Raw genomic sequence first — 13,838 nt, forward strand, 5'->3', positions numbered from 1 at the left:
TAAACCAAGCCCTACAACGAACTTGTTTTACTTCCATCCACTTAGCCTGTTAATGCAGGCTAATACTGCATGTTCTTGTGGCAGCAAAACCTAAAGTGTACTGGGAAGCTACAGTGATAGATTACATGTACATGCTGTGTCATATCCAATTAACTCAAATTGACTGTGTACCGCATTATGCTGTTAGTGCATGGAAGATCAATAAATATGGAGAAAATCCAAGGAGGCTCCCTCCATTCCCATCCAATTCTAGTAGGTCTGAGACAGATCATGCTCCTATGATGTGTATACTGCTGCTGAAGAGGGCAGGTGGTGCATAGACACCATTCAGACTTGGCCTATTCAATCTAAACTCCTCTAACTTGCCATTCATGCATAGCAAAACACCATCTGGTCCTATTTTGCCTCCAGCAATCACAGCTGACCAAAAACGATAATAACAGCTGTTGCAAAACAAAAGCCAAACAAAGGGGGGAGGGAAAGGTTAGAATGAAGTCCACTGCTGCAAAATACTCCATGAAGTGAGAAATGGAAAAGGAACCATTCAAATAGTCAATCCCCATTGAAAAGAGTCAGTGCAAAACTTCTGGTTAAACTTGAGATTTTTAATCCATCTGTCCTGCAAATTACAATGGTCAGGTGATAACATAAAATTGAGAGTATGTTGCACAGAGGTATTTAAAGGCTTTGTTCTGCAAGTTAGAAACTAATGACCCTGTGTCAGCTAAAAATTAAACCTCCTTATGTTCTTTCATCATGTGTCAACCTGGGTTAATGTGAAAGTAGAATGTGGTTAACCAGGGTGATAAAGCATCTGAAACCTTGGGAAAAGAAGGGAGCAGTTAAATGCTTGTAAATTATATGAAGGAAAACATTCTTTAAACCATGCATAAAACTGAAATCATATGGATACTTCATTTTTCCTGCATAAATTGCATATTAAACTATTTAAATTAACAGTTTTATTTATGACATGATAGCAAAGTTACTCACTTAGACTTGGGGAATATGAACACCAACTTGCACAGTTTGAAACACAAGATGTTCTGCAATATGCTATTGTGGGTAATGTAAAATATAATTTTGTAGCAAGCAGGGAGATGCTCCAGTTTTTCAAGATTCAAATTTTGGTATTTAAAATGTATGGTCCTGCTTGATGATTAATTTTTTTTTCTGCAGTAATTAAAACTATTTTTCCTGGAATTGAACATCAGTAGTTCAGCAGCTCTTAATCAAATGTGATAAAACCCAGGATTTATGAAACCATTTAATGAGTATAATAACACCTGCTTCTCACTGCAAATAGTTGAAAACAGACACTTCAGTTGTAATTAACTCTAATCATTAGTGACCTTTTTCCAACGATACTTCATAGGTCTTCAAAACGACAATTATAGAACTAATACACAATTACTGTCACATACAGTTTAGCAACTATTTCTGAAGACATTTTTCTAAAGGTTTCAAAACAACTATAAAATGGTTCCTTTTGTTATGTAACATTGGTTAAAACTGACACACACAAAAATCTCTACCAATCAGCCATTTCTGATGCAGGCAGACTTCCTCATACCTGGAATAAATGTCCTGTCTTCCAGACATTAGTAGATACCATGCTAAGGATATAAGGAGCAAGGGTAGCTGTCAACTAACACCTATTATGAAAAGCTTCAATTTATACATGATTTTTTTCTGCTCCAAGAAATCTATACATTTATAATTAGACTCTCTTGATGTTCAATATTTGTACATAATAAACTGATGATGAAATATTGAAAGCTGAATTTGTTATTAATAAACTCACACAGTGTAGTACCTCTTCCTTCAAGTCTGGCTGCAATTTTTGGGGGATCTGTATACCACTATTTTTTTGCTGTAGTCCAAGCATGGTAGTCATAGACATCTCCTCAAACAGGATTAGGATTCTGCTCAGGTTTGACACTTGCTGTTTTTAATTTTCATTTTATCATAAGCAGTTTAAGATTGTTGCCAGTAGTAATTTGCAATTTTTATCAAGACCTCTTCATTATAGCTTCTGACAGGACAGATGCTGTAATTAATCATGCCAGACAACTGGGGATAGTGGTCAGACTGCATTTGCTGCACAGTTACTGCAGCCAAGGAAGGGAAAGAAGAAAATAAAGAATTTATCCTCTTTCCAGAGCAAAACAACACTAATAACCTGACACCACATAGGGCATGAATGTTTCCAAACCCTTCATATGCAATACCCGCCCTCTCCATCTCTCCTCTACCATGCCCTACTTTTATGATAAAAGACAACTCAGGATCAGCCGAACTCTGAGTGGGGGATTATAGAGGGGAAGCCCATGGCAGGAGTTGTGTTTACATGTGAAATGGAAAGATACAAAGAAAACCACAATTTGTGCTTATCTCCAAACACCACTGCTGAGAGACAGGTTCTCTATGGTGCTCCTGCAGATAAATGCAACACGGGGTACCATGAATGCTTTGTAACTCTAACACCTGCCTTCTTTCAGAGACATATACAACTCTTCAGCAGGTACAAGAGCTGCTTACATTCTTGGATCCCATCAGTGCCTGCTTACCCAGTATGGGCACAAAAAATCCAAAACATGAACTGAATTTTCCTAGGAAGTGTTTGCATAAGGCAATGTTTCCGACTTTTCTATCAAAGACTCATGGCTCATTGGTTTTACTGAAATGTGTTTATTCTATAGCAAGATAAAAGCATTTATTTTAGATAAGCAAAATACAAACAACTTAATTGCTGCTATCATAACTCATAAAAAAGTATAAAACAGCATAAAAACACAATAAGCAATGTAGCAATTAATAATTCATGTTACCAGTGTTTACATTAAAGCCTCATTTATGAAAACTTTACAACACATGATATGAAAACTTACAACTTTTAAAGAAAATATTTACATTGATCATTCGGTGGAGTTTCATTTAAATATTCTACTGGTTTTACAGCATATTAAAAACTCTTGCTTTCATCTCAGCTTTCTGTAATAACAGTTTTATTTAAGTGCATTCCCCTTTTAAAAATACAGTGTATTCCATCTGAAACTCATCACTTCAACACAGAATATAATATTCACATTTGTTCTGTAACTGGAATTAACATAAGAGTGTTAATGTCAATATATATTTTCTTACAAACTATGATAGGTTTATTTGGAGAAATGAAGTGAAAGGTTGTTTCAAACACTTAAGTTCAGCTACTTGCATTCTGAAGACTTGTAGGAGAGAAAAAAACTTAAGAGCTTTGGCAAAAATCTGTGATTTACTCTTTTTTTTCCATGACAAAAATGCCATCAACTAACGCATGTTATACAAGTATGATTGTATGAAGACCAATCATCATTTTACAGGTAGTTACAACTGTGCTTTAAGGGCTTAATGAGTTCATACTGCCTTGAAGTGCACTACTCACTTTTAGAGAAGAAAGATTATATCTTAAAACTCTGCAAGGCCATTTTGCAGCCATAAGGTTCAGGTATTTATTAGGCCATTTGATTCACATATTGCAGGTAAAGCTTAAATAAATTAAAAAGGCATCACATGAAAAAGAGCACAGCTGCTTTTTTTTTTTAACAAAATGATTTATAGTCAGCTAAAAGATGATACACAGCTACATTGTAGTTCTTTATTGCCTATCTAATAGACACTTTAGAGCATCATTTGATCTGTTATGCATCCCTGCATAACTACCATCAACAATTTATAGTTTTTAGCTAAATATGGTTTATTCTTATCCCCTTCACCACTTAAAAAGCCATGTTACAGGATCATTTCTTTTCAGAAAATACTGACCTGTGATAACACTTGAGTCTGTGTCTGAGATTGTATTTGTGACTGGTGCTGCTGAGGTGCTGGCTGAGGGCTCCCAATGGCAGGCATGGGAGAAGTGATCTGAGAAGCTACCGGAGAATGCTGCTGAGGAGAAGGCTGTGACTGATGTTGCATATGCTGCATTTGCTGAAGCTGCATGTGCTGCAGTTGCTGTTGCATTTGCTGTTGATTAATATGCTGCTGAAGATGCTGCTGCTGTTGCAAATGTTGTTGCATGTGATGCTGGAAATGCTGTTGTTGCATTTGCTGCTGTATTTGCTGATGCATTTGATGCTGATGTAGCTGCTGCTGTTGCATCTGCTGCATCTGTTGGTGCTGGAGCTGCTGGAGCTGCTGCTGCTGGCTTTGCACTGATGGACTGACTTGAGACGGAGACGGCATTGCCACCATATTTGTTCCCATAGAGCTTATCAACGGGGCAGCAATGTTTGTTGGCATGTTTGGTGCAATTGTAACAGAAGCTACAATCTGATTCATCGGCAGTCTCATGGTTAAAGGTTTTGGAGCAATTGCTCTTGGAAGGGGCTGTTGAAGAGTTTGCGGAGAGGCTGACACTGCTGCATGTTGAGAAAGAGAAGTATTCAGAATAAGGGAGGAAGACAGATTTGTGGATGCCAACGTTTGCTGAACAGAACGAATTGTCTGGGCCTCAGCAGATTCAGCAGCGGCCTGTATTTGGAAAAGAAATTACTTTTATTTTTAACAAAGGAGAGATTGCTACTGTTTACATGAAATAAAAGTCACAGCTACTCAGGGAGACTTTTTCATCTTTTGTTTTCTATCAGAAAAGATCACTGATTCACTGAACCATTGTATAACCTCTTCATCTGTCTCTGTATGATACATCCAGTTCTTTCTTGGACAAAAAAACTAACTCATGCCCTTGTTCAACACCAGAATGTCACAGATGTCACATACATTTTGTGGCTGAAAAAGCTAAAAAAGGCCAAACACTTTCTATATTTATATGTTTCCAAAAACCCCTGGTTCTTTGGAAGACAAATCTTAGCAGAAGCATATGCCCCCACACCAGTTACAGCATAAGAGTTTATGAACAACAAAACTTCTCACGCAACTTTTAAAATTTGTTTGTTGTAGATTTTCACATCTAAGTAATCAAGACCAAGGTATCTACAAGAAACAAAAGCCTAAGGGAACCTTATCAAGACATCCAACTGAATACCCGGGAAAGGATACATACACATCAGGAAGTGCCCTGCTTAGGGAATGATGCCTTTTTTCAATGTCCTGGAGGTTTCTGGTAAGACACATATGAAGGAAAACTACAGTCCAAAAAGGTCTATTGCAATAAATTGCATCCCTACTCTCAGCAACTACCTTGGATAAAAAAGCTACAGCAATTATGTCTTAAGTTGGAGGAGGTGAGATGAAAACTGGACTTGACTTAGAGTACAATTTCTACTCAGTCATCCCACAGGTTACTTGGCAACCCAGGTCCCATGGATATTGGGAAAAAAATATTTCTGATGTTTTTGAAAAAGGAACTTAGGACTGAAGAACTAAATTCCCTCAAATGTATTTAGAAATTCAGCTGCCGTTGAAGTTAGCATTGTGATACTAAACACTTTGAGAATATTATCTAAGTCCTAGAGACAACAGAAAAACACAGCTTTTCAACACAAGGAGAAGAAATTTTCCAGCTTTCATGAACACATGTATAATGTCTGCTGTCGTATTTTTAATCATTAATTAAAACACACAGCAACTTTCTGTGTGATTTACTAATGCTCTGCAGTTGTATGTTCAAATAAAGATCATCAGGAGTTAGATAGTGTCACTTCTTTCTCTTGCTTTCTTGAGATCAAAGATATTTTTGTAATTGATCTCTATGAAATATTGGTAGAGAAATAACTACCTTGATTAACTTTTAATCACATTTTAGATGTCCATAAGCATATTTCCGTTTATGGTATTGAGATGCAACAGATCTACAACCAGTATAGTGCTGCTGGTTAGAAACGTAAGTTCACAAATAAGACAGCAGAGCTTTGTTTTCTTCACAAGTTTTATTTTAATTCGGCATCCACTAAAATACTCCATATGGCTTTGTGCCAGCTAGTTTATTTGTAGGTACTCTCCAAATTCAGAGCCACCATACATTTCTTCCCCTCACCTGCAAGAATTACTTAAGCTTTGCCATGCAGTAACTGCTCTCCAGCTCCACACAAAACAAGTCCATCTTTTGAAAAGGAGCACTTGAGGAAAAACCAAAACTCTGCAAATAGCTTGCAAATGCTAATGTCAGAAGGTCACTGTATTTTTCATGACTGAATTTTCCTTTTGCAGTGAAGTGCATTATTTTGCCACCATAGATAAAGAATGTTGTACATTTGCGAAGTTATTGTTTGGTAATCATCACTGTGCCATTGGAGAGATGACTTTTCTTTGCAGACACTAAGCAGGGTTGAAGCAGCAGCACAACATCTGGTAGAGCTGTATTAATGCAATCCTAGGATTCTACATCCATTCTGCATAACACCACACACCCCACCACCAATATTTAAACACCACTGCCAAAAGCTAACTTCCATTGCATGGAAGGCATTAGGCTTACCTTAGAAACAAGGCTTGCTCTATAGGCTGCAAGTGCCTTTAGGTATTCTTTTTTGGCAGCTTCAGTTTTTCTTTTATACACCTATTAAGAGAGATCACAATTTCACCAACTTCAATTATTAAAGTGTTTTTGCCAGAATGCAAAGAAACAAAAAACAGAGGCCAAACCCATCAGAAAATACTCTACTGTTACATGTGCTTTTTCTTCCCTGGCTACAGACTTTCAGGTCTACCACTGGAGCAGAAATGTGGCTGGAGCCAATTGTTTGACAAGACTACCTATGCGCATTTCCCCAGGAAATACTAATGACCCTAAATAAATACGGTATTAGAACATGGTGTATTTCAGATCCTAAGAAGTATCTGCAGCAGTATAAAATAGCAGAAGATGCCTATGCAATATTTTTTTAAAACAAACATTCAAAATACATATTAAAAAAAAATCTTTAGAAAAGTTCTTTCATAAAGCTTGGACATTTCACTTTCCCCAAAGCCAGTATGAGGGAATAAAGTCTGCCTTTAAATCATGTTCACCATCATCTGTTAGGTCACACTGAAGGTTTCCAAATGCATTCGATAAACAAGACCATTCACATCTTGCCAGAAGGTGTCCTATGCAAAATCTACTTTTTCATCACAGCTTCCATTACCTGTTACTAGAAGCTGCAAGGAGTATCAACAAGCAAATAGCCTCAAAGGATTTCCCCCCCCCCCCCTCCACTTCCATCCATGTGTAGGAGTTACATTTGTGTTAAAAGAAGATAACCCTCAAGGAAGAATAAAACTCATCATTCTGTACCAAGTTTGAGTTAAAGTAACATTTTACACACGACATCGTAATGAGGCAGAGGATTGCCTTCAAAGGCTGGAAATCAATATGCTTTGTAACAAATTCATAAGGCAGATCAAAGGGAAATACTAAATGTGCTGTACCTTCCCCTTTTCTAACTTATGATTAATAGGACACAAGAGCTTTGAAATAGGAATTGTCAAAAGACAGTCTGAACAGGATTCTAGGACAGTATCACCTGAGATTTTTTACAAACTGCCCTTTAAAATTTGAAGACAAACACAGCCATTTAATACTACCTACTGCATCTTATAATAAAATGCTTTTAGGTACCACGTCTTCAGCAAGTTCAAAAATCAGTATAGCTCTAAAAAGTAAGAGGTCTACACCAGCAAGTAGCATGGTCCACTCAGAATAAAGGTAAGAGGATATTTTTTTAAAAGGATTACTATTTTACTTCTTGCCCTGCATCAATTTTTTACCTGTTTTTGTTCTTCTCCTAAACTGTCCCACATAGAAGCCACTATTTTTGAGACCTCTCCAAATGTAGCATTCGGGTTCTGCCCTTTAATTGCAGCTTGTGTATCCCTGAAAAAAAGGGCATATGCCGACACTGGCTTTTGTGGCTCATTGGGATCTTTCTTTTTCTTCTTCTTAGGAGTCTTGGGCTTCTTGCCAGAATCTGGGGCAGCTCTTTTTTCTCCAGTAGCCTAGAAAATAGTAACAGCAAGAACAGTCAATATATGCATGAAATAAGTCAGGTTAATTATGAAAAAACTGACAGTCTGGTTTAATAATATATGGATAAAACTACTATGTAGGTAACATTTTGGAGAGTCCCGTTGCACAAGCCTTTCTCCTCCCAAACAGTTCTTAATTTCATCAGATCTACTGGAACTGAATGTATGAATAGTTACTACTCCTTGTAAGCATGGCTGAGAGAGTCAAATCTTACAAGCTTGACCTGAAAAAATACACCCCAATGCTAATTTGTATTAAAAAATAACTAAAGGAAAAAAAAAACCAAACTACAGTATATTTTGAACTGGCAGCCTATGTTTTTCTATTAAGATGTAATTTCAGCAGCAGAGACTCAAAAGAGAAGAGCTTGGAGGCATTTCCTGATTCCCACACTTAGACTGTCAAGACATGGGTCAGAGGTTAAAAAGCCCACCCTTCAGGGAAAAAGCAGTAGCAACTCTGCTGCTTCTGTCCACCTGCAGCAAACACCCAGTGTCCAGCACACACCTCCGCTGCCGCAGTGCAGGGTCAGGTGCCCCTGCCAGTAGCATTGGAGGTTCAGGTCACTGCCAGGCACTGGTACTGCTCCTACATCTCCCTCTTGCCTTGGGATGGGGAACCCCCACAGCAGCACACCAGCATGCAGGTAATTCTGGTCCCTGCATGCACCTCATGCCTTGTACCATCTTTCATTGAACTATGCACAGATTATTGCAACAAGGGAATAATGTGGCTCTAAATATACCTCCGTGACATACATTTTACTTTGATATTTTGAGGATCCTGTGTAATGATCTTTCCATATGCACAATTTCCATTAACTTGATGAGAAAACCTGTCATGGAACAGTCTAAATTATGCCCTTTAAATATACTGATAACATTTGTGCTTTGTTTTGTTGATAAGATTTTCCTTTAATAACAGATTTATTTAAAGCAGTGTAAAATGACTAAACTTTCAGTTAAAAGAAAGCTTGTTTTATTTCTGTCTAAACGCATCTTATGTTTTATATGACTCTAAAGAATACCAAAATGACAAAACTGTCCAAAGTTTCACCAGATCTATAAAATCTGAAATAAATTATGAAAGTATTGAACCATATATATATATATATACAGTAGGGGTATTTGCAATACATAATGGAGCTGTGGAAACAGTGTTCTGGATGCTAAAACTTTACATGGGATTAGAAGGCAACAAGAGGAACTTCATGAAAGAAAATTTCTCTGCAAGTTATTAACTACGAAGATATCACTTCTAGCTCAGCAAGTACCTGACTGCAAAACATGTTCTGGAGAAGTACCATTCTTGAAAGGGGCCTACATGGATGCTAGAGAGGGACTCTTCATCAAGGACTGTTGTGATAGGACAAGAGGTAATGGGTACAAACTTAAACAGGGGAAGTTCAGGTTAGATATAAGGAAGAAGTTCTTTACTGTAAGGGTGGTGAGGCGCTGGCATGGGTTGCCCAAGAAGCTGTGAATGCTCCATCTCTGGCAGTGTTCAAGGCCAGGTTGGACAGTGTCTTGGGTGACATGGTTTAGTGTGAGGTGCCCCTGCCCACAGCAGGGAGATTGGGAGTGGATGATCTTAAGGTGCTTTTCAACCCTAATTATTCTATGATTTTATGTATATTTTTACATTTATCACTATGGAGTTATTATGGAAATGTCTGAAGTGGCTAAACAGGAAATTAATCATATTTCACTATACTGTAACATTTGTATTTTATATGACCAAACGGCAGTTGAGATGATCCTGCCACCTGCCACATTCATGAAAATATAACATATAGACATGTAAAGCTTACTCACTACAGTGCCAGCAATAACTTACTCTATTTGATTCATCTGCATCTTCTTCATTTATAGAGCTGGATGGGGAAGGAGTGGCTGATTTACTGGCAGGTGGGGAGGGAGAAGTGTGTGGCAAATTAGTGCCTCCTAAATTTAGCCCCAGCTGTGCACTTAGCTGAGACTGGTTAATGGTGGTTAGCTGAGAAGGAGGCATAATTCCCGAATGAGTAGCATCAGTCATGTGGACAATAGATCTCATAATCAGAGAGTGATCCTGGCGATACTGGGAAACTTGTGTGTGACTCTGATCCTAAAAGAGATTGAAACAGTATTTAGTCATTAGCAGTTACCATATAGAATGATCAGGTAAAGTTACTTTCACAGGCTTACAGAATTGACTTGCAGAACTGTCAATTTGCAGTTTGGTTTGTTTCTTTTTTGATGAATTAGATGCATTTTTAATAAATTAAATGCAGAATCAGTTTCTACACTTGCTCCAGACTTCACTTCTCCCCCCCAGTTGTGAATGAGGGTTTTTTTTGTGGAATAAAAATTCCCATTTTTAAACATTTCTTCCCTTGATGCAGTGTGAAATACCCAGATAAACAACAGGGAAACAGGCTAACTGATGACATGGGGAAACACTAACTGAGAAGACACAAACTGCCATCAATAGAAAGTACACAAAACCAGGGAGGGTGACATATACAGAAAGAAAAGCATTTTTCCTTTACTGACACTCAGTTATTCTTTGCTGTTACTAGTAACAGGAGCAGGTATAAAACAACCCTGTCTGAGTGGGATTTTAAAGTTGTTTTAAACAAAGAACACTGCCCGGACAGGTCTCAAGTGCAGATACTGCAGCACGCTGGAGAACGTAGTCATCCTAACCACTCCTAAAAAATCTTGTTCCACAACACAAAACTACACATTTTTATCTTTAATCTAGCAGTCAAACACACGTGGAAGCAGAAAGCTATGTACCAATCTCTGACTTCATTTTTCTTGTACTTCATGTCTCAGAAACTCAAGGACTTGCATGGCTGTGTTTCTAGTTTCCTGAGGACACAAACTATGTCGTCTTCTACATCTGCACAACACTTACCACATTTATAAATTAAAAGCAAGACCCTGAAGGAAAAGCCAACTGGAACCTGCCTATGAGCAACTCAGTTTTCTTATTTTCAACCACACATGGATCAATACACAATGAATAAACATTTGAACAGAAAAGATTTTTTTCAACAGTTAATAAGACAATAAATAGCTCACAAATTGATTCAGCAACCTGATTAATCTATACCCATTGTTTGAACAGACAGCAACATGAGAAATAAATTAGATTTTGAAAACACTTTCATTATTAATAACCTGCATTGCAATTAGTAGCAGGTGCAATGATCCTTAATGAAATGACACAGAACAAAGCAGCAGTGCTGGGCCCCTGGTGTACAGTCCACTGAACTTCCACAATGGAGTCTGACCTTCCCAGTGCTATCTTCTTAAAATAAGCCCAAACCAGTTTTCAAATATCTGTGTCTTCATTGAGGTAAGTTTAGCCCAAGAGACTTTCCTTGTACATTTGTACAACTCTTCCTGAGCAGAGATAGTGGTTCTGTGCTCCCGAAAGCCTTTTCTTGGATGGGACAAATGCAGCCATACAAAGAAGCAATACATGTGTTAGAGAAGATGCACAACCTGCCTCATCCATCTTATGCACAAGTGCTACAGCACCCTGCTTCCCAGTAGCAATAAATCATATTATTTGGTATTCATGTGTCTTTCTGATGATGCCTATACAGTAAAAAGAAATCCTTAGATTTGAAGTACATGTGACGTTGCACCTGGATCCAGTACAGATGAAGGTAACCCCACAAGCTCATAATCCAGATCCTATGCACTCTTACCCTCATTCTCTCTGTGCTTCCCAAGTCATTATCAGTTTGGCTCATCATCCATACTGTACCATGCTGTTTCTACTACTTCTTAAATTCTTTTAATATTTTCAGTAAAGGAGTGTGCTTCCTTAGAGATGAATGCATGTGCCAAAAGTGGAGCACTTGATACAGAAAGATCAAAACATGAGACTTATTGGCTGAAATACCCATCTGCTTCAGGGCACCCTTCTGTGAAAATTTACTACCGTTAACTACAGGGTCATTTTGACTGTGACTTGTATTGGCAGTGGCATCTGGAAGTCATTCAAAGTCTTTTCTAAAAGGATATCACTTTCTGCATATTACTCCATTCATTTTAGCTTACAGACATTATTGCATGAAGAAAATCTCTGCTGCTAAAGCAAAGGCGCAGATCATCAGAATGACCATTTCTCTTTGAAAAGAACTTTTTTCATTACTTTTCAGGTAGTAGTTTCCTGGAGGTGTTCTACACCTAAAAGGCTAGCTTTTGTTCTCTCTTCATTGTTACACAATACAGGCTTTTCTGTCTTTTACACTGAGGCAACAAAATGTGATGACGTGGGTTACAAACCATTTACTCCAAGTCTTGTCATTTTGGTTGCATCTCTGATTTTACTGAGACTAAATTCTCTTGACTTGAACTGACCCAGAATCTAATTTTATACACAAGCCCATGAATTCTTAACTGTCCCTTTTTCCGACACTATTCAATGCTTGTACAGATTTTCACATCCACTTATTCCAGATTTTCTTTTCTGGATCTCTTCCTAATTTTTAAAGCCTTTTTTTGTTTGTTTGTTTGGGTTTTCTTGTTTATCTTAAATCTTTATTAAAAGCTAAAAATGGAAACAACAATATTTTGTAGCTGGCTATCTAGAATCAGACAGCCAAGACATGAAATATATATTTCACAACATAGCATATGAAATATAATATTTTGTATTATTTCCAATCTCTTATAATTCACATGCACTTACGCTTATGTGCATTTGATACTGACAAACAATGTATTTTCTGCACTTTTAAAAGTTACATGGCTCATCAATATTTAGAAAATGGCAAAGGATTTAATTTTTTACTGTGTGGTATGATGTTGTGGGCCTCAACCTAATGTATCTATAGAATAACTTTCAGAAAAGGAAGAATAACCCATTTTTTATGTTTGACAGTGGTTTGACAAGAAGCAAAAAGGTAGGGGAGCTAGTCAATAGCAACATTAAAGTCTACAGCATTTGTATATAGCTCCTGAGCAAACAAAATCTTCTAAGAAGAAATCAAGAAAACAAAATTTCCATCAATTATCTTAACTCTTATTTTTTCACTTACACTACAAAGACCAGTACTGAACAAAAAGGATCTGCAGCATTTCATTATGCACAAAATGTTTATCAAAGAAGTGATTAACAATGAAAATCATCTTATAACAGGGGCACACATAGAAATACAAGTGCACTAAAATATCCACATGACATCCTAATTGCATTACTACATGAAAATTGAAAAGCTCATGAATTCAAAATAATCCACTGAGAATACCATGAAAATTTTAAAGACTATCACAAGCTCTTTTACATAAACTTAACCAGACGTAAAAGTGATACATAAGCACTATAAGCATTTAAGATTTTTGTAACATTATGTAAAAAAATGACAGATTAGTTCTGACAAAAATCATGAACTTCTCAAGCGGACAGAATTGAGTTTTGATTGAGCCTGATCTGCTTTACAGTCTTGGATTGAAGCTAGGCAAAACTTGGTGATTTTAAACACAAGCCAGGCAAAAAACTCAATCACTGATCTACTCAGAATGACAATCAGGCAATGTTTCACATAATGTGTGAAACAGAAAACCAAAGAGGAATAACTCATGTGATTCCTTCGCAGACTAAAATGACTTGGATCTCTCTTTTGTTATCCTACGTGAGTGATACAAAAAACCCTAAGGTACAGATACATTTACTGAGGGGAACGTCAGCCACCTCTATGGTCTCTTCAATTATACACAGGCATAAAAGAGGCAAAGTACGATCCAAAATCTTTATCCCTTCTCAAAATGACTTAATGGCAACTCTACCTAGGCACACTGGATTTCTGTCACCACCCTTTTACATGGCTCCAAAAGTACACATTAAAAAGACAGTCAGCATTTGATGCGTACTAGGCCTCAACAAAGGA

At 37.3% G+C, this 13,838-nt stretch overlaps 1 protein-coding gene across 2 annotated transcripts in view; it reads right to left on the reverse strand.

Annotated features, from left to right (window-relative positions):
• Positions 1–2,361: 2,361 nt before the first annotated feature.
• The window catches only part of TOX3 (TOX high mobility group box family member 3), a 78,274-nt gene continuing 66,797 nt past the window's right edge, over positions 2,362–13,838 (reverse strand). The window contains exons 4-7 of one of the 2 annotated variants that reach the window (XM_061375692.1): positions 9,785–10,054; positions 7,690–7,917; positions 6,419–6,499; positions 2,363–4,512 (exon numbers count right to left, since the gene is read on the reverse strand). In XM_061375692.1, coding sequence (XP_061231676.1) covers positions 3,790–4,512; positions 6,419–6,499; positions 7,690–7,917; positions 9,785–10,054 — 1,302 coding nt within the window. In that variant the 3' untranslated portion in view covers positions 2,363–3,789. Of the gene's footprint in view, positions 4,513–6,418; positions 6,500–7,689; positions 7,918–9,784; positions 10,055–13,838 lie in introns of both variants that reach the window. The other variant, XM_061375693.1, reaches the window with a different exon arrangement.

The sequence above is a fragment of the Neopsephotus bourkii genome, unplaced genomic scaffold, assembly GCF_033783945.1.
Source record: "Neopsephotus bourkii isolate Nb327-2 ecotype Australia unplaced genomic scaffold, CSIRO-AGI_Nbou_v1 NB_1671, whole genome shotgun sequence".
NCBI classification, from domain to species: domain Eukaryota; kingdom Metazoa; phylum Chordata; class Aves; order Psittaciformes; family Psittacidae; genus Neopsephotus; species Neopsephotus bourkii.